Source organism: Paralichthys olivaceus, chromosome 8 (assembly GCF_024713975.1).
Source record: "Paralichthys olivaceus isolate ysfri-2021 chromosome 8, ASM2471397v2, whole genome shotgun sequence".
Classification (NCBI taxonomy): domain Eukaryota; kingdom Metazoa; phylum Chordata; class Actinopteri; order Pleuronectiformes; family Paralichthyidae; genus Paralichthys; species Paralichthys olivaceus.
Genome location: NC_091100.1, coordinates 8,476,452 through 8,501,540, shown reverse-complemented (window position 1 = coordinate 8,501,540; position 25,089 = coordinate 8,476,452). Strand labels below are relative to the sequence as shown.

The 25,089-nt window shown below is 41.3% G+C and overlaps 1 protein-coding gene across 2 annotated transcripts in view; it reads left to right on the top strand.

Annotated features, from left to right (window-relative positions):
* The window catches only part of cntln (centlein, centrosomal protein), an 81,203-nt gene that overhangs the window by 9,746 nt on the left and 46,368 nt on the right, over positions 1–25,089 (top strand). The window contains exons 5-12 of one of the 2 annotated variants that reach the window (XM_020101353.2): positions 362–496; positions 1,410–1,589; positions 3,720–3,853; positions 5,422–5,584; positions 6,374–6,610; positions 13,465–13,602; positions 18,769–18,888; positions 22,142–22,263. In XM_020101353.2, the coding sequence (XP_019956912.2) occupies positions 362–496; positions 1,410–1,589; positions 3,720–3,853; positions 5,422–5,584; positions 6,374–6,610; positions 13,465–13,602; positions 18,769–18,888; positions 22,142–22,263 (1,229 nt within the window). The remainder of the gene's footprint in view (positions 1–361; positions 497–1,409; positions 1,590–3,719; positions 3,854–5,421; positions 5,585–6,373; positions 6,611–13,464; positions 13,603–18,768; positions 18,889–22,141; positions 22,264–25,089) is intronic. The other variant, XM_069530592.1, reaches the window with a different exon arrangement.

Here is a 25,089-nt window from a genome sequence, read left to right as displayed (position 1 = left end):
TGTGATTCATTGTAGAATTAAAATGAGTGTAATATTGATCCTTACAGTTGAGTGTGGGCGGTTGCTGTTAAGAGTGGAATCAAAACAGAATATTAATTGTCAGCTGTTTTGATAGTTGGTAAATGGATTTAAGTATTATGTCAAAACACAACTATTTTATTGTTCAACTTCATAGTCCTCAAATGTTTGAGTTAGACGCTTGTTATATTCTCCTTGTCATCTTGGGTTGAAGGAAATTGTCATGGTCATTTTTCATTATTTTCTGATGCTTTAAAGATTAGTCATTTATAAAGAAAATAATCTGTAGAATATGTGATTATGTCTGTCTCTTTCCCTCTCTTCTTCGCTCACTGTCTGCCAGAAAGCGGCAGGGCAGCAGCAAGAGATCAACAACTTGGTGCAGCGGAGGACAACAGTGAATGAGGACAGTGCCTCATTGAAGAAGGAGCTGACAGCTCTGCGTGAACAACTAGTTGATAAGGATCAGGAACTTAAGGTTGGTGGCACACATTTTCAGTGGCAGTCTGGGTCCTATGATATTATTTTCTGTGTGGCACTGAACACGACAAGTCCCCCCTTCGGCTACAACCACAACCATTTGAATCATTTAGAAAAGCGGAAGCATTGTTTAGCTTTCCTTAACACAATCTCTGTGTTTGTTTCTTCTTCTCTCAATTCTCAACGTAGCTCTCTCAAGCCTTTCTTGTTTTTTTAGCTTTCTTTCCTGCTACTGACAACAGAGAATACTTAACAGCTGGAAAGTGTGTGTGTGAGAGAGGAAGAGGGAGAGAAAGAAAAGCAGGTTGTTAACTTAGGTTAAGATAAATACTTAATGACCGCTTCAGTGGGGGAAAGTGAAAAGTGTGCATGTGATGGTGTGGCTTATCCCTAATTATGCTTAGATGGGACCGGGCTATGATTAATTGATAAAGGAATGGTCCTTACACAGTCTTGGTGAGGTCTCATGGCGAGAAATCGTGGGGGACAGCATCAAAGGAGACCTGGGTTGAGTCTAATGGGTCTTGCAGCAAGCACCATTCTCATTAGGAGCCTGTCATTAAAGCCGACAGACTGGCCCCCGTACCTGCATGAGCCCAGCTCTTGCAGCACGGCTCGGCCCACACCAACCAACATCTGGCCGAGTCGGCCCACTCATACAGTACAGGTGACCTTGTCCAAGCAGCGGCCCATGCAGGGGGCTCCCGCAGCAAAGCCGGTCCACTGTTTACATATTCATTTCAGCCTTAACCCCATGGGTTGCTTCTCTTTTTTGCATCTCTACGTCTTTCTTTTTTCATTTTCTCAGTTTGAATTGCTACTTTTTCTGTTTCTCTCCTTTCGTCACTGTTGTTTATGTGGCCCTCATGACCTCCCACTCTTCTCCTTATACACACACACCTCTTATCCAGGAAATGAAGATGGAGAGTAGGAGGAAGGAGGAGGAGGAGCGGCAGGTGGTGAAGGCTCTAGAGGAGGAGAAAGAGGGATTAACTTCCCGCTGTGCCGCCCTACAAGCTGACCTGGAGGAGAAAGAGAGGCAGGCCGACACCCAACAAGACAACAGGGATGCTGCCCAGGCCAGAGTCAAGGTATGAACACAGGGACAAGAACATTTAGCATATTTTCAGAAATGTTATTAATATGCACTGTCCCTGACAAATAAAGTAAAGCAAGAAACACACACACGCTCAGAGTTGTACAGAAGGGCTCAGTCCTTTATCTTGTGCTCTGCTCTGAACTCTGTGATCCCTCACACCCTCTCCTCAGCATGAGAATATAAAATATAGCAATTCACATAATTTAAATATGTAGAAAGTATATTCAAAGGAAGGAAAATGAATCATTAAACACGAGGGAGACTTTTTTCTGTTCACCTGATGACCACAACTGGAGACTCGAAACCAAATATCCGTCATTATTTATTATCAATATTTTCAATCTCTTAGAATATGAGAAAACGTGATCAAACAGTGACAGCAGTATCGCTGTTTAAACATTCAACCAATCAGATCAAAATCAGAGTCCTTGAGGAGGTTTCTCTCACCTGTTGTCATTTCCTTACAGAATTAATTTTTCCTGTCAGATTCTCAGGACACCAGAGCTACAGAAGAATTTGACATTCCGTCTGTCTTGATAGACTCATCATTATGAAACATACTGCTACTCTCGTGAAATGGAGTCAGACAGAAAGTCTTGTATAAGTCAGGACTGGAGAGTAATTACACTTGGACGGGATGGAGTCCAGCAACTCGACTTTATGCACATCCATCAAAGCCTAAGACACTCGACCTGCTCCTCAGTTTTAGTATCATACTTTGATTTCAGAGATGGAGATGGAGAATATGGGTTGTGCAGTGGATACATCCTGTTAATTAGTTTGACATAGTAGAGATTTATCCACAAATATATAATTTAATACAGTGAACGATTAGATTAGGTTCAATTATTATATTATTTACTGTATGTTTTTAATTACACAGGAGGTTTGAAAATGAAAAAGTAGAAACTTAAAATGATCAAAGTCTATCAACAACACAAACCGTCTCATTAAAAATTGAATATTGTAAGTTGTACTGCAGGGTAACCATAGTTTCCTGTAAGATGTGTTTTTTGTTATTTTATGCTCCTAAACAAGCATAATTGCTGCTTTATGTACATTTACTGCTATGGTATTTTTTTTTTTTTCTTGTAATTACTAATGGCTAATTAATTTTTCATATGGTTGATTCTGGCCCTGTGAAATACTGCTTTTAATTAGAATTAAACTATCAAGGCTCTGGGACCTTTGTGTGTTTGATGCCGCGCAATCTGCCCTGCACTAATGGTTTCTTCTTATTAAGGAAAAGCTGTCACTGGCACCTTGTCTACTACACCTGCTACAGAGTGAAAGAAGCACAATAGCAGCAGCTGCAGTTCTTCGACAGTGTGTACATCTTATCTGTTCAGATGTGTTTTGACTGTGCTGAAAACCTAATATGCATCAGTGTAAGCTGAAAGAAAACAGACTGGGAGAAAAAAAAAAGATGCTTTATGCTACAAAATTGAGACATTTCTTTCAGACCGACAGAATGTGAGAAAAACACATCTGAAATGTAGCTGGTGCCGAGAAAAACAGCTGAGACTTGTGCGATGTACAACAGATACATTTTATTTTATTTCCAAATGAAACATTTTATGTAAAAGTGAATTGAGGAATATGCGGCGTAAACCCAGCACAAACATAATGAAGAAAGGATTCATTCAAAAAGCTGACATAAAATATATGACATAAAAATGCAAATAACATATATATATTTATTGGTATTAAGTAAGTGTCAGAAGTGGAATTCGATTGTTCCTTTGTGACAGTCACTTTTCATTATTTTTCCACAAATAAACAAAATGAATATGAAATGTGAAAATAATCAATACTTGTATCCCATAATAATAATAATAATATTTGGATATCAGGTTTAAATGCCGAGTTAACTTATAGTTGGCTCTATGTTATTTTTATGAAAAAAATCCAAACGCCATAATATTAATATCTAATATTTAAAACACATGATTTAACCTGTAACTCTTTTTGTCTGTTTCTATCTTCTGCTATCAGCCTCTTTTGTCATCATCTGTTAGATGCTTTTCTGTGTCTTTGCAGGAGGAATATGTCATAAAAAAAAAACCTTTTCCCTTTATTTTTCTGTAAGTGCTTTAAATTGGACGTTACTCTGCTTTACCAGGAGCTGGAGGTGGAGCTACATAATACCTGGAAGGAGTTGTCTAGCTTTCAGAGCCACGGTACCAGTCTAGCAGACCAAGTTTCTACCAAAGAGAGGGAGGTGGCAGTGAAAGAAGAGCAACTCATTCAACTTCGGTGAGCCCTACCAACTGAAGTGTTGTCCTGTATATTTCAGTGGCTGTTTTCATGTCTCTTAGGGATTTTTGGGACCAATTCAGTAGTTAAAGTATCATTCTGTCCTGTGGAGACATATGCGTATACATCACGTCTCATGGGTTGCTGTTTGCTACAGCTAGTATATCACTCTATGCCGTGAGGCTCGGGGGTGACAGATCTCTTCCACTCTGGCTCACCTAAAGCCACTTGATAAGCCCTGCATAGTGGATATGCTTTAAAAGAGGGAGAAAAGGGAAACAGAGCAGGCTTTGGTTAAGCTTTAGTCGATATGATAAAAACTGTGAGAACCGTCTGAGCCTTAGTGGTAATCTCAACCTTTTTTAACTACTTTCCTGTTTTAATGCCAGAGGTGCTCAGAAATGTCATTCACACCACGTCTAGAGACCATTCTTAGGTCTAAGCTACGTGATTAAAGATGTCCTTATACGCAAGAGAGCACTTTGTGTTAATTCTATGGGACACAAAACGAATCAGAAATTAACTTAATGTCCTCAGCTGGTGGGTAGCCACTTTGACATTAACATGTAAAGTTCTCTTGGAATTTTTCCCTCCATGATTTTTAACCGGGCCTAGAGGCAGTCAAAACAGTGCCAAATCATAATGTTCTCTTCACTTTATATAACCACTGGGATAATGATTTCATGTTGGTATGCAGCAAACTTTTTTTGCCATATTTAGTGCTGCGTAATCTTCCCAAATGGTTTAACCTGAATTTCATCGGCCCACAAAATATTTTCCCTTTAGTTTAGTAGAATCTTAATATATCTTTGGAAAACTTGTTCTTTTTGTAGAGCAGAGGTTTCCTTAGTGGTGTCTTTCTTTGGGAGCCATGCTCCGTGCAACCATACACCATGACTTGTCTATGGTTGACTCATAAACAGGTTAGAGGTTTTAACCAGCTTCAGTGATCCCTTAAAACCTGTAGCTGTTACTCTGGACTTTTTTTGTATCTGCTTTGTGCCATAGGAGTCATCTTAACTTGTAGTAAGAGGAACCACAGAACTGAATTGAGTTTGTCAAGCTGTTAACTGATGAATATCTCAGATCTGATTGACTTTGTGACCCTCTCAACCTTTATGAAAATCAACAGTTCTTGATCATCAGTCTTCTGAGATCTTTATTTTTGCAAGGCATGCGTCACATAAGTAGAAGTTTATTGTCGATAGACAAACTCTCAATGTTTCAGTGGCTCTAATCCTCACCTCCAATCGGGTTTCATTGAATTGACACCAGGTTTGTTACCTCCTGACTCCAGTTATCTTTTGTCTTTAGCCTTGGGGTTTAATATTTTTTGTAACCTTAACTGTGGTTGTGTGAACTGTGGATACAATACAATACTTTGCGTTGTTAGTTTAAATGGACTGTTTGTAATTTACTGTAATAATACAGTACACATTTATAGGTGAATGCAGATACTACCAAAGGGTTCGCTTGCTTGACTTGTAATTTCAGTGTATTGATTATATTCAAGGACATCACTTCTCTCGTGCAAATGCATTATGTATATTGTATGTTTGTGAATGTAGTCGTGAGTTTGCAGAAGTGCAGACTCTGTACAGACAGAGCACGAAGCATGCAGCAGAGCAGAGCCATCTGATCAAGCAACTGGAAGGACTCAACCTCGACACACAGAGAGTCCTGAGGAACCAAGAAGAGGCACACACTGCTGACACCACGTCCTACCAGAGGGTACTACTCACACATGCACATACACAAGCCAAACCTCAAACTCGTCATTATTATAACCACTTTGTTGCACTCCACTCATGCCTCACCCGCTGGGGTGATTTATGTCCAGACTCGCTCTAACCTACAATTATTTTACTGGTGCCAGAAAATAAGGACTTTTCCCACAGTATCCTGTTACTAGTGAATATGTTCTTAACCTACCACCCTTCTGTCTGATGACTGTTCCTCTGTGCCATCCAAAGACCTAAAAAAGGTGGGGAGCACAGGGAGAGGCTTGGAGCAAGTATTAGTTGTAAAACATTAATGAACATTTTGGTTTCACTTACCAATATCTTCGATTTTAATTCTTTTTGTTTCAAGACATTTTTTTGTTCTTTACATGATATTAGCTGTCTTAATTACACCATGTCATCTATGTCCCATGATGAGTGACGTCTCATCTCCTCCCTTCTCCGGAGGGGCTGTTTATGAAAACTCTAGAATCTGGAGTGGAATCTATGTCATGTCCTGCCTCCGAGATGCTGTACATAGGCACCACCCCTCGCCTGAACACTTCAGAGATTTTTCTGTTGTTGTGAAAGCATCTGTCCCGGTCAGTCTCCTGCTGGGTTCTTCATATATGAAAAACAAAATACAGAAAATGAACATTATCTGGAGTTCATGTCTGAAAACGGCATATTTGACATCCCATCTCTAGTTGATCTGAACCATTCCTTTACCTCGTCACCTCCCCTCCTGCCCTCTGTCTGTTCTACCAACCTGTCTGACTTTATTTGTGCTTGTTGACAGCTGTACAAGGAGTTGAGTCAATGCTACCAGGCCCTCGTGTCTAGTGAGGCCAAGCTTCGTCAGAGTCACCAGGAGCTCGGCAGCCAGCTGGCTCATAAAGACCAACACATCCTGCAACTCCAGGCCCAGCTTCAACAACAGGAGCAGGAGCAAATACTACTGCAGCAGCAACAACAGCAGCTACAGGCTCAGCAGACAATAACTAACTCCTCAACCAACAGACAAACCAACTTTAAGGCAAGCACTCCTCTCATTCGTTGCCATCTCCTCCTCGTTAGAGTTTAGTGCATTGCAACTCCAGGCTAAGAAATGCTTTTCTGCTCTGCTGCAGTTGTTGAACTTTGATTTGCACTTGTGTGGGCATTGACAACAAACTCCAGTACGCTTATTATTCCCTGCATATTATACCTGTATATTTTTTCTTACACGATACACACATTATATTATGGTGCTTTTGTCAATCACCGGTCGAGAGCTAGTGTCTAATTGTCCTAAGGTTCAGAAACAGCAAAGTGTAGGTGGATTAGTAGGTGCAGCAATAAATGATCAGCCCCACCATGGCCTGTGGTGGTGGTCTTTTACTGAGAATCACTCTCTTGATATCACTCCAGTTCACCTTTGATCTGTCCATCTCTCTTAGCAGCAGTGTCTTTCATGTCAGCTATCTGATCTTCCCTCGTTCCCGGTCCGAGGCACATATGCACTCGCTGACTTACTTTATCCACCTTCTCTCTCTTTTCTCCCTCTCAAGTACCTGGAAGTCCTTTTAACACACTCCGGTCACATAGCAGTTAAGACAGCTAAGAGGTGGAGAGAGGTGTTCTAATTGGAGCCCAGTAATGTTCTTGAAGATGCTGTTTGAGTTCCAGTAGTACATCTGTCAGTCAGCAGGGGTTTGGCTTTAGCTCTCTACCTTTGAACTGTCACCCCAAGGCGATAGAGGCTGGAGCATAAATTTAATGGTGCAGCCACAATTTAAGTGTCCTTTAATAACTCCTAATAACATGGTGATGGGTGTTTCTTGGACCACACAGTGTCAAAGACTGGGTTGGGAATACTAACCGGTATCTATATCATCTACACTTGAGCCACATATTTATAACGAGACTCTCAGTCTCTTCTGCAGCATGACTTTCACTTCAGTTTATACTGCGGCTGATTGCAGGTAAAACAACTCAGTAGCTGATGATAATATTTTTTTTTTGCTACAGTTGAGTAATTTCTTTGGCGGCAGAGACTGCAACTGTTTAATTTGATTAGTTGATATTTTTTGACAGTGCTTTTCCCAGACTGCGGAAGCTAAAAGATATCAGCTCAAATATTAAATGAGTTACAATCACCCTGTCTCACTTAACCCTGTTAATTTAACCAGCTGTGAAGTATAAATGGATCATTTAGTCAGTAATTAAATACAGTACTGCAGTGTTCCTCCAGTAATTAATACTACATTTAGAGACGATGTGTGTGTGTGTGTAGTGTGGGCATGCATGCATGCATACATGCATGTTGTGTAGTGAGTGTGTGTTTTATGTGTGTGCACTCCACCTTCACACTCTTCCCCAGCCAGGTCAGAATGAAAAATTGCCTCACACATTTTCAAACTTAAGATGTAATTACAAATATATTATTGGTATATCCTGTGATAAGAATGAATATTAAGCTTTGTTTACTGAACACATGTAGCTGCTGTCTGGCTGATTTGTTTCTTTAACTTTTAACTTTCTTCCACATCAAAGTGAACAGATCAAGTATCCCAAGGTATAGCGTTCAGTCAGGAGGGCTTTCTGTTTCCCACTCTGTAATTTCACTGACAGGTTGTGCGTATGTGTGTACGTGTGTGTCTGCACGGGCATGTGGTTGACTAAAGGTGTGTGTTTCCGAGCGCATAATCGCAAATTCTCTAACAACTTCCTCCCGAACACCTGTTAAATTCTAATGCTCAGGTTGTTAAGGCAGATTTGATTTTAATTTTAAATGTTTTGGTGGAAGTTACCATTGGAGGTGATCAAAGTGCTGATCGCTACGGGAGCACAGGGGAGAGACGCAGCGCTCATTTGAATATAGACCAGAGCGACGGCTTTGAACACCCCTCCCGCAGTGGTTTGGAGGGGGGAATAAAAGTGGAGGGTGGGTGAGAGGAATAACACCCATTGTGTGTATACTTCATGCTGTGCACAAAGATTGAATGTCGGTTCTCTCCTGTCTCATGCCAAGTTAATTCTTTACAGGAAGCTTAATGAGACTTTACAAAGGCTTTAACATACATGAACAATGTTGGTGTAGCGAACTGTTCTTCCTGCCTGTTAAAATGAACAATGTGTGGGTTTTTTTTTTTTTTTGCAGTCTCTTACCTCCTGTATCGACTAACCTCACAACCTCACAGTCTACATTAAATTCAGAAATTAATGTTGCTTTGTTTAGATGAATAGATAAAGAGAGCACAGATAAATACTTTATTGATTCTGTAATGTGGGCATCTGAAGAAACGCAGCACACATATGTAAACATAAAAAAGATATTGTCATGAACAAAATGTGTATATATGTTTACATATATATATACATTCCCACAGAAAACATAATCGCATATAGGTCTTAATCAATAGCAATTTTATATTATTTAAACTGTTTATTGTTTCAATGATTTATCATTAAGTGTATAAAATTAAATCAACGGAAAATGTTCATCTTAGCACAAGTACAGTGTGACATCTTAAAGTTCAAATCATTATATTGGAGTCTTGTTTTTTATTAATTTTAAATAACGCAAATAATATGCCAACAACTCAACTTGCCCTGTATTTTCATGTGTGTTGTGTATTATATATTTGTCTGTGTGTGTTTGCACTAAACAGCATGTGATACAGTCTGAACAAACAGCCAGGTTTGAGAGGTTTGGGTTGCCAGGTTGGGTGGTGACACTACACTTTATAGGCAGAGATGATCCCTCATTAGTGGACAAAAAAAACACAACCCAGAATGCTCATTTAATCATTTTTGACTCTTTCCCTGGCTGCATGATTGTATTTCTAATAGTCGGGTGTTTGGCTACTGTCAGAGCTGTGCTGTGATTAAAGACCAACATTAGAAACCATAGCTGACCTCAGGCTTTCTGGAACCTTCACCACTGTAAATGAGTGGTAAGATGTTAATTGTGTGGGCAGTCATTCAAAGCACCGGTTACTTTCTCATCATCACTGGAAAGGGAAAAAGAGGGCTTGTTTGTTCTCTCCTGAAAAGTTCAATCTAAATTTCTGTGAAAGACTCTGAAATGTTTTACTGATACTTAATCTATAATAGTTTTTTTTTTTTTTTTATCACAGCAGAGATGTTGACATGTCACATTAGAGAAAAGGTGTAAATATGATGTCATAATGGCTTCATTCCATTTAGCTGCTTTAGGCTTTATTATTTTTCATTCTGAATCACTGTGACACTGTCAAGACTTACAAGGACTCTTGATTAGAAAAGAGACAATAATGTTGTAAGTAACATCTGTTCTCTCCCTCTCCTTTGAAGGTGACTTATTTTCACACGATCAAATACTCTCACTCTCACTGTGACCTCTTACTGCAGCCACCCCACCCACTATGACAGAGAGAAAGAATTGTGCACATGTATCATCACCATACTTTGAAAATAGCATTAAATGGAAATTTTTAGCATACGATTCACACAATCTTTATCATGCATAAAAGTTATTCATACAATTATAAACTGAAGCCCAAAAGCAACATTTCCCAAGAGGACCAAGCTTTCTTTTTTTTTTTTTTTAAAGTAAATTGATCGAAGCCTTTTTTTGTGCATTTCCCTCAGCTTGTTGAGATGGTTTCAGCTTTTCCCTTGTTATTTATGTCAAACCAACATAAACACTTCTAGATGTATAATTAAAGTGCAAGTTACACACACACAAGTGCATAAATCCACCCACCATTTTGCCGGTTCACATTTGGCTTAGGTGAGATGTTTCTTTTGATCATCATCATCATTAATAGCAATCGTCAAGTGGAAACGAGGAGACCATAATGCTGCAAAGAAAAACGGAAATCCATTTTTCAAATAAACAAACAGACAAAGGTTTTCTTTCTGAATGTTTTCGTGTCTATGACCTTTGAACGAAAGAAGGATGAAGGAACTTTATGTAGAAATAAGCATGTACAGTACATGATGATTACCTCAACTGTGCGTGTAGCCTTCTCTGCTATTATTCACAACAACATTTATGAAAAGCTTGTATCAGATTTTTGAAGTTTTTTTCTCTTCAATCTTATTTTGACTCCGAACATTTGTTTTTCCATCTGGAATGCCTCTCCATCAGCGCGACTGTCAGGACCTCTCTAAAAGCATGTTCAAATGTCTTGCAACACACTGCTTGTACATACACATGTTATAAATTCAAAATTGCGGTTAAAAAAAAAGAGTACTTTCATCAAATTCAAAATGCTACTTTTGTCATCCACTCACCTTGTGTATTCTGTGTGTGTGTTATTAGTAAATAGCGTTGTCAACATTAGTTTGTGTGTGTTTGGATCCGGGCCATGTCCAGGGCCAGAAACATACTAATGACATGGACTCCAGTGGTGTGTTTTACCAGCTCAACTGCTCTCATTAGATGAGAACCTCTGCGTAGTGCAGCTCGCCTCATTAATGAAGCACAGCCATGTGCCGCTGCAGATACACACACTCACTCGCTCAAGCATACACACCCGGGTCAAACTGACTGTGTGGGAGGACTCAGGGCACACACACACACGCACGCACGCACGCACACAAGCACGCACTCTGCATCCTACTCCCTTTGCACTGTCCTTCTATGAAGTCCCTCTCCACTGCGCTACCAGTTAATACACACGCTCATACATATATGCACACACATTTTTTGAAGAATCATCATCTTGAATACAAAGTGCACTTGGCCTGTTGTAGGGGGGTGCACCTCCTCACTTCTCAAGCCTGTCAGATCACTTTCACAAATCCTGTCCCTCTGCAGATGTGTGTAAATGTGATTGTGTAAGTATGTATTTTATTTTGGTGTGTGTGTGTCTGTGTGTGTCTGTGTGTTTGAGGGGCCCCTCCTGATTATAGCTGCTCCATAATTAACAGTGATCAGATTTGTTTTGTGGCATAAATGGTGCATGTGTAGAACATTAGGCCTGGCAAGTCTCATTTCACATTCAGCTCAAGGGCTCGGCAGCAGACGGGTCACGAGCTTCAGGGAGCACAATCACAAGCCTCGCTCCATATGGTCCTGCCTGCCGCATCCTCACCAGCAAGGGCCGCGAGTGCCAGACAAGTTCCCCCAAGAACCTAATCGTGTTCAGTAATTACCAAGACTGGTTTTTCTCTTTTTTTTCTCTTTCCCTCCCCCAGCTCCCCCCATCCCTTGCTCTTTATTCACAGAGCCCACATGCTCTTTTCTTCTCTTTCAATCTCGTGCACTCTCCCTGTCTGTTGCACTTACTTGGCTGCTTGTAATATGTTTATGTTTTCCCTTTTACACCTTTTCTGCTGTTTTCCTGTTTTTTGTTAGATAAAAATCAGGATGGGGATGAGAGAGATTGTGAGAGAAAAATAACTCAGACACTCCCACCTCAGTTAATTTCTAAATTGCTTTATGTGGCTGATGCCGAAAAACCCAGCCCGTCCTCCTGACTGCCTGGAAATTATAAATAATTGTAACAGATGCGCCAATATGGCCGGCCTCCAATAAACGAGGCCCCAGATAATTTGACCAACCCCGTTTGACAGGCCAATTTAATAAAACATGAACAAAATCTTCCTCACTAATAATTTATCATCCCCTCTCCTCCCCTTTGGTTAAAGTTGATTACCCTGGCAGTTAACAAGGTCACGCCCAGATGCCAGGTTTCTGATAATGCAATCAGAACTTGTTGGAAAAAGGTGATGACATCCTGTGCGGTTTTCTTCACTACCTGGCCTCTTAATTCAGCACAGTTGTGAATGCCTCTATATGTCAAAAGGCTTTCGATTTGATGTGTTGAGTAGAAACGCACTTGATAGCAGCAGGTGAGGCTGTTTTTTTTTTCCAAGTGTTTCACACCTTTATATCAAGGATTTAAGAAAAGAAAGGTGTAAATGTTCAGTGAGGTGATAGAGTCAAGAGGTATGTGGGTGCGTGTTGACGTCAAGATAAGGACATTAACAAAGTAAAATGTGTCATCTTACTTTTGAGTGAATGCGTCTCTAAAACTAAAGTATCTTGTCCCTTAAACCACCAAGTTTATTCAAACATCATGAAGGAACCGTCTCCACTGTTGAAGAGTAAAGATTGAATGTCACATATGCACGACATGGACATTATAAAATCTATACTTACATGAATTTATTTTAAGTATTTCAAGAAAACTCTTTCCTGGGTGGGCCCTCTGCTGTATCCTGGCCATAATAACACTGGCTGCCCCACCTCCACATGACACATCTGTTTGTTGACTTCAGTTTTAGGAAATGTAACGTTGACATCCAGCTTCACTCCATTCGGCCACATATATGGATACTTTGATACTGTAGATTTTTTTGTTGCATTGGTCCAGAGAACATTGCATAATAGTCCAATAAGATTTTATCATGGCAAACCAGTCTCTCTGCATCTCCTATACACCGTGTATTTATTACGCTGTTTTTACTTCCTGTTTTTTTTTTTTTTATGTTTTACATTGCTAAAGAAAATCAAGTTGTCTTAACTGGCTTCCTCTGTTTTTGGATTTGAATGATAGTCCACAACCAATTTATAACTCTTCTTCATTGGGTTAATATTTTGACATGTCACAATGATGTATCATTACTTACTATTAAGTCCTTCACCAAATGTAAACTTTCTCCTTTTGAGTCTGATCTAAACAAAGCTTCAAATTACTGTTCAGTCATTCTCACGTTAAGACATGCACCTTTTATACATGTTGTCAATGCAGCTAGTTGTATTGCATGTGCTTAATGTAACTTTGGATTCAGAAATAGTTGTGACACTCTTTTGTTCTCTCCACCTTTAAGCCTCTATCACTCTACCTTTCTTTTGTTCTCACCCACAAAAACAGACACCACCTGTGACATGGTTTTGTTTCTCCCTCCTTACAGGCAGTGGTGTCAGAGCAGGCTCATGCTGTAGCTCAGAGACGTAGCCCCTCTGACCAGAGCTTCAACCGTGGTGCAGATTCCAGGCCAGAGGACAAGACCCTACAACGCAGATCCACCAGCTCTGTAAGAAGACATCAGGTAGATTAGCACACACACAACTTCTAATTATGTCAAAGACAGCATGTGGGGCTAACATGCCCACGCTTATCCTTTACCACTTTGCTACGATTAGATCAAAGCTACAAAGAGGGGATGTGAAGGAAATGATCTGTTGAGAATCATGTGATATATCAGACCTTGGCTTTGCCAACCTTTGTCCTGAACTCCACAACACACACAGATGCCCCTCCTACTGTGACCAGGCCGGCGTGTGCTGCTGGTTTCACGCATGCCTTGGGCTCAGGCACTGGCTAATTTACCGCTTCAGCAGTACATTAGGAACAAAAAAGAAGCTTTTGATCTTCTCAGTATTCCACTCATAAGTTTGGCAGGACATGTTTCTAGATGGCCTCACTCACTGTAAAACTGGCCTGAAGACACATTGTTTGATTAATAGCGCTGTCCTCATTATAGCTCCGATAGACGTGCTTCTGTCTTGGCCGTTAATACATGTGATGTAATTATTTTTTACAGAATATATGAACTAATGAATAGAAAAAAGTATTCAATAAATTGTATTCATTTGATGTGCTTCCCTTTTTTGGAGGCACTGCTATGTTTGCCTTAGGACACGCACATATACACAATCTGGCTGTTGATAACACATTGAGAAATGTGCCATTTATTTAACCTGGTGTCGATAGTTTTACCTCACAGAGGGATTGTAATTGATTTTTCAAACAATACATTTTTCATACCTTATTGCACTGAATAAATACATTAGTCACCATGGGATTTACAAAAGTGTAAACCAGTGTGTTTAATGCAGTTTGCCTGCATTGTCCTTTTCAATCGAAACTGAATTTAACTAGATGTAAAAGGTTTAAGAAACTAAGATAACTACAGTACAGTCACTTTTCTAGAATTCAGCATTTTGAACCTTTTCATCAACCTTACATACTTTCTGTGAATATAAAATGAAGACACTCACTTATCCTTCTTCTCATTACTTGGGCTCAGCATGGTGCACTATTTTAGTGATGGCTCAAAAGATCTTTAAATGAGTACGTCCCTGTCCCATCTTGACAGGCTTCACTAGATGTGATATTGTAGTTTTTTCCCCCTGAACACACACATCTGTTGCATATGTACTTTACATTTACAAATGTAATTACAGCAGGATCTTGGCCAGAGTAGATCCCACAGAGATTTAATCAAATTGCAAATTTTAATATATCTGGCTGACATATAGTAATATATGTTATATGTGTGTATATATATATATATACACCTCATAGACTGTTGATCTTCCCAAATAAATTGGTTGTGAACAACTTCCACTATGTCACCAAGGGGGTGTACAGGAAGTGCTGCTAACTTAGTGCCTTTGTCGCTTCATTTACCAACTTTTCATATTCCTTTACCTTTAACAAAAAAATGCACCTACATTAATCGTCAAGTCAAAACTTGCTATCATAGAAAGACTTGAAAGTTTTGAGCAGTTGTTGCTGTTAGCTTCTCAATGATGATGCTCCATAAACCTGCTGCGCTTCATTACACTCTATTCAAACAATATTACCAAACTGCAAGGTCAAAAGCTGATGAAATGAGCCCTCTGTGCATCCTATTGCTGCCACCTAGGGCACAATTTGCAGCTCTTTCAGTAAGTGCCCTTAAGTGATGTGATTATTGGCTGAGGTGACGAGCAGTCACAGTGGTACATGACTCAGAGTTTGTTACACACTGGACGTGTAAATCAGGTGCTTTGATTATGTCATTAAGTGAATGTCTGTGTTTGAGTGACGAAAGTTCACTTTGAACTGGGAAACCTGATTTCAAAGAATTAATAAAAGTTAATTAATCTTTAAATGATTCACGAAAAGTTCAGTCTAAAAATCAGGGCTCCAGAGTGCGACCAAAATTCTGTGAAGTGCGACTACATAAAATCTTCATAGTTAGCACCATTGCACCAAACATTTAGCTGGTCTGTCTCTGTATCTGTCGAGGGGCATTAGTCGTGTCGCTTCCTCATCTCATCTGTTGTGCACCAAGTTATAGGTTTCCATTAGCTTACAACTTTAGTTCTCTTACATTTTATTTCATATCCAGGCAAAATTGGTATAGGACAATGAAATATCCTGAACTGAATCGATATCGAATCTGAAATTGAATCGAATTGAGACCGTATTTGTTTGTACCCTGTTATTTACCTTGAAAATTCAGTTCTCAGCTTACTGGCTCTTTAAAGTATCTGTATCTGTTGGTCTTTTTAAATTTGTTTTGCCCCTTTGAATATTTTTTGTATGTGCAATACATTTGATGTGCTTGTGTGTGTGTGTGTGTGTGTGTATGTGTGTGTGTGTGTGTGTGAGTGTGAGTGTGTGTGTGTGTGTCAGTCTATGTTTGTCTGTCTACAGTAAGTGTGTATCCTTCTTGTCCTGTTCTGCTCTTGTGCATGTGTACAACATTCCTCTCCATCTGAGAATCTGAACAAGTTCAGCTTTGAGAGCTCCAGACACACACATGACACGCTGCTGCAATCATAAAGAGGCCCATTGATGACAGTGACCCCTCTCTCTCTGGGAGATGGAGAGAGAGGGGGGAGAAGAGGTGAAAGGAGGAGGGAGGCAGTCGAAGAAATGTTTCTTCTTTGCTACACAACCACTGACACTGAACCCTCAGTAAATAAGAGTTTTACTCTGGCATACATACAGACTCTGTTTAGATACCGGCCTCTCCCGTCACTGCCCTCTCACTTATATGCCCTCTGCCCCTCCATCTGCATTGCACTGTCATGTTTACATAGTCATTACAGGGTGTGATGCGCAGGTCAGGTCATGGCCGCCAACCAGCTGCCGAGCTGAGGTACACAGCAGGCACATCTTTCTTTGCCTTGTGTTCTCTGCTTTTTATCTTTCTGGCCTGTCTCGTGGAACATTACCAACAATGTCACAACATAGAGCTTCCCACACAAACAGAAAGCATTGATGTGTCTTGTGGAATGGCTGCAGACAGCATGCAACTGGACCAAAAAGAACATCTGCAGCAAATCATTTGTCACCATGTCATTTTCCCCTGCACCCCTTCAGACAAAACACACACAGTTTCTCTGCTCTGGTTCTCAACTACAGAGGAAGCATGATTTAAGAATATTCAGCTCATTATTGAGTAATAATAATCTCCACTAAATGTATTTCTACCTGGAAAACCTATTTAGGACTTCCTCAATAAGTCATGCTTCATAGTTCCTCATCTTTACTTTAATTCCTGGACATTGATCTGCTTTGGATTCCTTTTTTGGCCCCTGTGCTTCCCCCATGTACACACAGGCTAAGCCAGTTGGCCTTACACTCATCAGGAATATGCAGATCAATCTGCTAATTAGTTACATAGAGTCATTAAGGCTGAGTTAGAACACATGGTTGGCACACACACAGGCGTGAAAGCAGAACTGGGCACATCAGGTCACTGGAGTCAACTGTAGCCCCAGGGCACATTCCCAAACACAGGAACATGCATGTCAGTTTTTGTCTGAATGATTTTACAAATGTGCAGGTTGTAGTGATGAAATTAGACAATTGTCATTATTCTCATGACATTAGAATGTTCTTACTATTTTAATATTTTTGGAATGTAAATATACTCCCTTTGCTATTACATGTACAGTATTTTCACTGTTACTGTTGTTTTGCTCTGCAGGATTTAGCAAGTATCTGTATGCGTTTAACATCACCATTTTATAACAATGCTTGATAATGAGTTCAGTTTTATTGTGTTAGAATTCATTTGTATGCCTGAACGTTGACAGTGATGTTCAGAAGCATTATGTTTTTGGGTTTCCCGTCTATACCTCCATACTTTAGTCCCATCCTTGTGAAAGCGATATCCCTGGAACGACTTAAAATTCGGCCCAAACGTTCAATTGGATTTCAAAGCTGAACTGATTAGATTTTCGTGGTCAAAGGTCAATGTCACTGTGGTGAATTCATACACAAATTGTGATTATATACACATTTTCATGACATTTCTTCAACAGCTTCACTACAGATATGAGTCTGGACAGAAATGGATTTAAACTGTAACTTGACTTCTTTTTTTGTCCAAAACAACTTATTGCAATGCGTTTGGTTGGCTGCACTTCATCTGTTGCATTTCTGACACAGTAAGCCCTCAAGACATGTTGCTGCCACCATTGTCAGATACATGGAGCACTGGGACCTGTATTATTAAAACACACTTGCCATTACCTCTAGCAACCACAGTTGTCAAATCAGGCAGTGCAGAAGTCTGTGGTTTTATAACTTTAATAGACAACAAGATTGTAATAGCCACCAGAACACACTTTTGAGGGAGGGGTGTGTATTGATTGACCATCCTATCGTAAACTTTTTTCCTACGCCTCCTCCTCCTCCTCCTGGACTCCTCTTTCGCTCCTGCCCAAGGACTGCTGTGTATTTAGTCGTATTGCATATTTTAGCCTGCCATCTGGTCAGCCCTGCCTGGCACCACAGGGGGCCTCCCATCCTCTCATATTCATATTCCACTAGCATATTGTTCCCACTGCTTTTCTACAGCGTGGCCCCAGCACTTCTCGACTTATTTCCACAGAAGAGGCTGGCTAGCAAACTGCACTCCCCCCTCCTAATCGGCACCTCTTCCAGTTGTCCTATCAAGTGTAACCTGGAGGCCCCTAGTAGAGCAATTAGAGCGGCCTCCCTGCCCACCTCTTGTAATGAAGCCCAGCACATTCTGGAATCTATAGCCCCTTTAGTCTCCCCTAATGGGACATCATTATTGTCAAAGAAACAATGTAAATGGAAATGAACATACTCATTAGCCAGTCGCAGGGAGAAACCTTTGCTGCTCTCAGCTTGCAACTCCCGCTCCCAAGTGCACGCAGACACACACACACACACACACACACACACACACACACACACACACACACACACACACACAAAGTTAGCCTCCCCTTTCAGCTTCTGCAGACTGCTGCTCCAGCTTGCTTTATTCCTCTGGTAGCATGTTTGTTTGAATGTGCATATGTGTGTACTGAATAAGACAATGTGGATGTTTTCCTCAAGGTGAGGGGGAAAAGGAATGAACTGGTTATTCCATTATTGGCATTCACTCAGTGTTTCTACAGATGTTAATTGTTCTGTGCACAAGTTTTCAGCCCAGTGCTCCTCTGCTCACCTGTCCCAGGGTACACCTGTGCAGCGGTCCAGGTCTCTGTCCCCAGCCAGCAGTGTGGACTTGGTTAGTGGGAGGAGGGGAAGAGCAGAACAGAGGATTCAAGACCTTGAGGAGCTTCTGCAACTGAAGGTAACTAGTTGCTAAAACAGATTCATTCCTTTCCTTTTATCTTGTCTACACTAATCTGTTTATCCCTCACTCTTCTTTAATGTAAAAGTCTTTTATTGTCTTTCATTCAGTCCATATCAGCTTCTTTGCCTTTTCTGTCTTGATCTTCTCTCTCAGTTTTACACACATGCCAGTGGCCGTTGACTGCCAGTGAATTTGAAATACTCAAAGATATAGTTCACTGAATGGCACAGCAGTGTCCAGCTGATAAGCTGATAGTTTGGAGCAGCAGATGGGTCTAATGGAGCCGCTTATTCCTGTGGCCACTATCTCACATATGATTGCTGCTATCAACGGCTGGGTTGTAATCGGTCTGCAGCACTGCAACAGTCGTGGTCTCCAAAGGGTTCAATTCCTCTACTGCTGCCACTGCCTCCTCCATGACCTTCCTTTACAGTGTCTTACATACAGTGTCTTATATACTCACAAACACACACACTGGTCTTTCTGTTGTTATGAGGAGACTCATTGACAGTGCATTCTTAAGCCTCTTACCATGACCCTGACCTAAACTCAATTCTAAATATAACCTTGAAAACAAGTTCAAACCCTTAAACAGACTTCGCGAGGACACACTAAAATATCAAAATGTCCGGACAATGGCTTCAAACATTTTGCCCACACCATAGAAGACACGTTGGCACAGTTATCACTGTTAGGACATTGACATTGAAGGTTGCCATCCTTACACAAACCTTACCCAATAACCAATTTATACAAACCCTAACCTTCACCTTTACCTCCATTCACACCTTACCTCTAAGCCCAACTCATCAGGACCAGTCTTTGGTCCCCATGAGTTGTAGTTGGTTCCAACATGGTTCACAAAAAGATTCACACACACACACACACACACACACACACACACACACACACACACACACACACACACACACACACACACACACACACACACAGAGTGTGTAGGCAGTGAAGCAGCAGGAGACGAGCTACTCTGGTGAAAATGGATGCAGCAGGTCCTTTTTTTTATTTTTTACCTAAAAGGAATAATCTTTATTAGCCTTTTAACCTTCACATGCTCATGACGTCTGAACATGTCTTTTTCTCTCTCTCAAACTCCCTACAAAAAAATGCACTAATTTCTCCCTCAATGTTTCTTTTAAAGTCTCAAAGTGTGACCTTCTATCTCTTATTTTATGTCTTTAGATTATATTTTTCACTGCCATATGCTTGTTTTGTTGGTCTTTCCCCTGAAGCCTGTTGCCAGTCTTCATCCTTTCCATTTTTAGATTGACCACTGAGGGAGTGATTATGCAGAGGTCACCATCCTTTGAACAAAGTCCCAGGAACACATTAGGCATAATTTTCTTGTCAGATCTGAGGTGTCTGAATTACATCACTATAGCAGACACCTAGTCAGGTGGTAATGCTCAACATAGATTCAGATGACACGCTTGACTGTCTTAGTTAATGGTGCCATTTACGTGTCTGCCGGTTGAGGGGCATTTAGTAAAGGTACGCACAGGAGAAATCATGATTGCCAACTCACATCTTTGACCACATTAATGAGGGCATTAGTTCAGACTCAGGTATCATTTGGTGGTTATGCCCTTTGCTTGGATCTGGCATTGAGCAACATGGCCTCCACCAGCTGCAGTTAGGACCTCACCTCCAGCCACTTGTAGTACAGTATTTCACTCTGTCCAGTCCATTGTTCTTCACTTGATCCAATCCAATTCTTTCCAATAGAATGCTTTTCAAATTGGGTACGCCAGCCTGTACCATTGACACGTTGACCTCAGTAGCAAGCAGCAGCAGACAAACAAACAATTCACATAATGATGGCCTCTTTTTTTCCCCCTTCCGCACACTTTCAAGTAAACAGTAGTTGTTGCTGTGTAATTATTTTTCAGCTTGAGAACGTCCACAGATGTGTATGCTGGCTGAGTGGGGGGTGTATTGATCTGTGGGCAAGGGTCTGTGGCCTGATGACCAGAGCTGAGCTGCCCAGGGGAAGATCTATAAGGGGCCTGGGAAGCCATGATGTGGCTAATGCCCTGCCACTTGCTCCATCCAGGCCCCTCCATCAGTCAGCCTCAACTCTTCCTTGTCCTCCCCCAGCTCCTAGCACCACCAGTTAACACTGCCCTGGTCTGGCCCCTTTCATTAGAGCCATCTTTTTGAGAGGTTGGGGGCTGCTTGAAGGGGCTGAGGATGTCTTGCAGATGTCCTCTGTGAATAATCTGCACCAGGGAAAATCCATACTTGTCACATTGGCAGTGTGAACATGTATCAGTGTGCGCACTCCCGTTGTGGGTCCGGTGCCTGTTTGTGTGCTGTCTCTGTTCTCTTTGTCCTTGTTAATAATAACAGGGCTGAGGGCTCGCATTTCCCTCTCTGCAGGGCAGCCGTGTCATATCAGCAGTAAACAAGCTCCTTCCCTTCAGAAAGCACTCGACAACTCTCCCTAGCCCTGGCCACTCAAGCAGAAACCTGTCCTGCGCTCTTCCTTTCACTTTCCATTTTGCTGCGCCTTTTCACTTTCTTCTCTTTATAATTTCACTGTTCTCTCTCTTTTTTCCTTCCTATATTTTCTTCAGCTGCCTCGCTCTCTTCCCTTGCTCTCCTTCCACCTCTGTTTGTCCTGCCTGTTGAAAGTGTTTTCTCCATCGCCCTCGCTGTTAAGGTCAGTGTGATGGGGAGGAGGGGTGCCCCTGACAAGAAAAATCTATATGTTGTCTTCTCTTACTCCTTCTTTAAAGCAGGAGCCCAATCTTGCTGTGTTTTAATAGCTGTCAACAACAGTGGCAGCAGCACACCCTCTGCTACAACCCCCACCAACACAACAAATGCTGGTCATCGGTTACTCCAGTGAGAGAGTTTCTTTGCTGGCTCAAGTGTGTGTGTGTGTGTGTGCACTTGTGCCTTCTTGGTGGTCTGTGGCCCCATTGACTCGTCATGTTAATGTCATCCTTTAATGATGTCTCAGTTGCCCAGTGAGAGTAGAAGCACTTGTCAGGGAGAGAGGAGAAAAAAGAACAGAATCTGAACCTGCTGGTTTCTGTCAGGCAAAGGTGTTTCAGTTGTAGACCAGTTTAAATATGTAGGGACAGTGAAGGGCTTCTCATAGTTTCACTGCCACACTGCTGTGCCAGTGTACATGAAGCTGACTCCCTTCTTTATTTAACTTATCTGTCATTTGATGTGTACAACTTTTGAAAAACAAAACAAATCTTGTCACTGTGCTTTACAGATGGAGGAGAATGAAGAGCTGAGGAGGGCTCATGATAAACGACGAGAACGTCTGTGTCTGATTCAAGCCAACTACAAGAGCATCAGAGACCAGCTGAAAGAGATGGAGAAATCCCATGGCTTGTGAGTGCACAGTTTAATTTCTAGCAACAAACTCCCATCACACAACACAAAAAATGTAACACAAAATACATCTCAATGTTGGTGTACACACCGAACATCCTGAAAATGTGACCTGCGTACATAAAGTTTCTTGCAGCAGCAATGTATAAGAGACATTTCAAACCACATAACTCACCTTGCCTTATGTTAGAAGCCCTTGTGAAATAATACAACCCCCTAAAACCTCTCACAAATAGTCTCAGAATAGTCTTAGGGCCTCGTTGCTCCCCACATGTTGTCTGACAAGACCTGAGTGCTGGATTTGGGGGAAATAGGTGGAATTCTTCCCTTTGCCTTTGAAAAGCTCATAGGTTTTTAAGCCTGGTCAACGTGGGCTGTTTTGTGCCAAGTGAGTGTGTGTGCTTCTGCGTCTCTTCATTAGGATGTGAGAACCAGTGGTTGGAGGTGTCTGGTCCTAGGGTGCAAGGTGTTTGAGAAGGCCTGTGGAGGGAGGAGGGAAGAAAGAGGGAGGAGGAGGGCCATTTCCTGCTTCAACCTGTCACCTTCACCAGAAATCACAGGATTTTACACAAACGTGCTGAAAAAAGTCATTAATATAGGGCCCTTCTCTTTCTATTGTCTCCCCCGGTCTTTTCCCACTTTTTTCAGTGTGTTTATTTTCTCTAACAGCATCTTTGAGGGCATTTTTAAATGTAGCTAAAGGTGCATATGTTTGGTGGCCACGCGGGAGCAAAGTGTTGACCCCGTCAGCTGTTTTCTCTCAGGGTTAATTAAAGAAAACAGCAGTGCAATGTGAGCCCGTGTGAAAGTGGAGTGAGTGTGAGAGCGTGTTCAGCGCCGAGCTCGACTCGGCTCATGTCAGCTCAGCGCGGCTCAACAGCATGTGTCTGAGACAGTGGGAACAAAGACAGAGAGCTGTACAGAGAGAAAAATCGGGGAGTCCACCCCAGATGTGCTTCTGTTACACATTTTAACAGGTTATCAAAGAAATGTTAGTGTACTTTTGTCAAAGAAGAAAACATGCATGTTTCTGTAATAAGACAATCTGGGCTGTGGTTATGAGTTGAGAGCTGAGAGGACCTAGATCTACAGTGTGTTGACTCAGTGTCAGTGTATCTGTATTTCATGACTGATTTGACATGAAATTGATGCAATAGGCAGCTCTGCCCTTTTCAGTCAGATCCCACCATGGCACCAGCCAGTCACTCAATGTTATGATCCTGGCATTCATTTGGCATTAAGCCCCATCCTCAAATAGCTGTTAAACCCACTGGGGTAATGCCAGCCTGAATGAGAGACAATAGAAAATGACTTAAATACTCCCATTAGTGCTGGGAAATCAGGGCCCTAACAAGTCAGTGGGGATAGGCGTTGAGTCTCATTGCATTTTGAGCTTGTTAGGGATTTCCCTGTAGCTTCCATGCTGTGTTGTTGCCTTTTCAGAAAGATGCGGGGGGTGTTTTTTTGTTCCCCCTTTGTGTGCAGGATAAAATGATAAAACACTATTCGTCTTCCTCCTTACCTGATACACACATAGGTCTGTAATATATATATATATATATATATATATATATATATATATATATATATATATTTATGTGAATATATATATCGTACAATTAACAAAATGCATGATAGACTAACATCATTCTACTGTACCATTTAGTTTTTCTTCATTTAATCCTCCCTCATCAGCAGAATAAGGTATTGAACAATGTTGCTGTATGTGATGGCCAGCTGTTGAGTGACGTCACCCGTGTTTGTTATAATGAGTTCCGCCCTGGATAGAACTACCAGCCAATCACAAAGCACGCACAGCTTCCTTTGGCTCATCAGCATGCAGGTGGTGCGCAGTTGGCCAGTCCCAGTGAAACTACCCTGCCATTCACCATTACCACCATATTTTCACAAAATGGCATGAAGGAGAAGGGGAAAAAAGCCAACTTCTTATTTATATTAGAGAAGGGAAAAAGTTTTTTAATCAGACTGGGGATGATGGGGGTGAGCAAATAAAATTAAAGGTTATTAAAGCATCCGTACTCTGATCAAAGTTGCGCCCATAAACAGATTCCCCCTGAATCAGAGCAATTAGCCGTAGCGGCGTGGAAAAGTTCTTTCTATTTCCTCCTGCTTAATAATGGAAACTCGGATACCGCGGGGAAGGAAGCACTGAGGCCTAAAGTAGATAGCTCTCTCATGGCTCCATGTTCAACAGCTTTTAGATCCACCGTACACAAATTAAAATGTGTAAAGCTTTACCGTGACTTAATAAAGCTTCATACACCTTGCATAAGACATGCAGTTGATACACTGCACAACTTAAAATCACACAGAGAGCATTCAAATGGAGCTGTGGGTAAATTATCGTGTGCGATTACAGCACCAGGCAGTATTAAGATTGTTCAGACTGAATTCAGTGTGCTTGCAGTAGAATAAGTAAAAGTATCAATCTCTGTGACTATACAGTGAGATTATCTGTTAAGTAGCTTTGCACTCTGGGAAACGAACCCAAACTCACAGATTGCAAACTCACACAGACAGACACACGCACTCATACTCCCACATACATACACTACGAATAAGTTCAAGGGCTCCAAATTGCTCACAGGGGCATTAGCAGTATTAAATGAAAACATTTGCCGTTCCTCAGTAGCCTCCAAATCCCAGGCACTAGGGTTTAACTAGTATTAGCGTAGCATGGCGGCGTCTACATAGCCAATAATGACCACAGGAAAAGGAGCCCTCCGCAAATGCAGTGACCCTTACAATCCATTTCCACACATCTACCTCATTGATTGAGTGAAAATGAGAAACTGTAGTGTATGT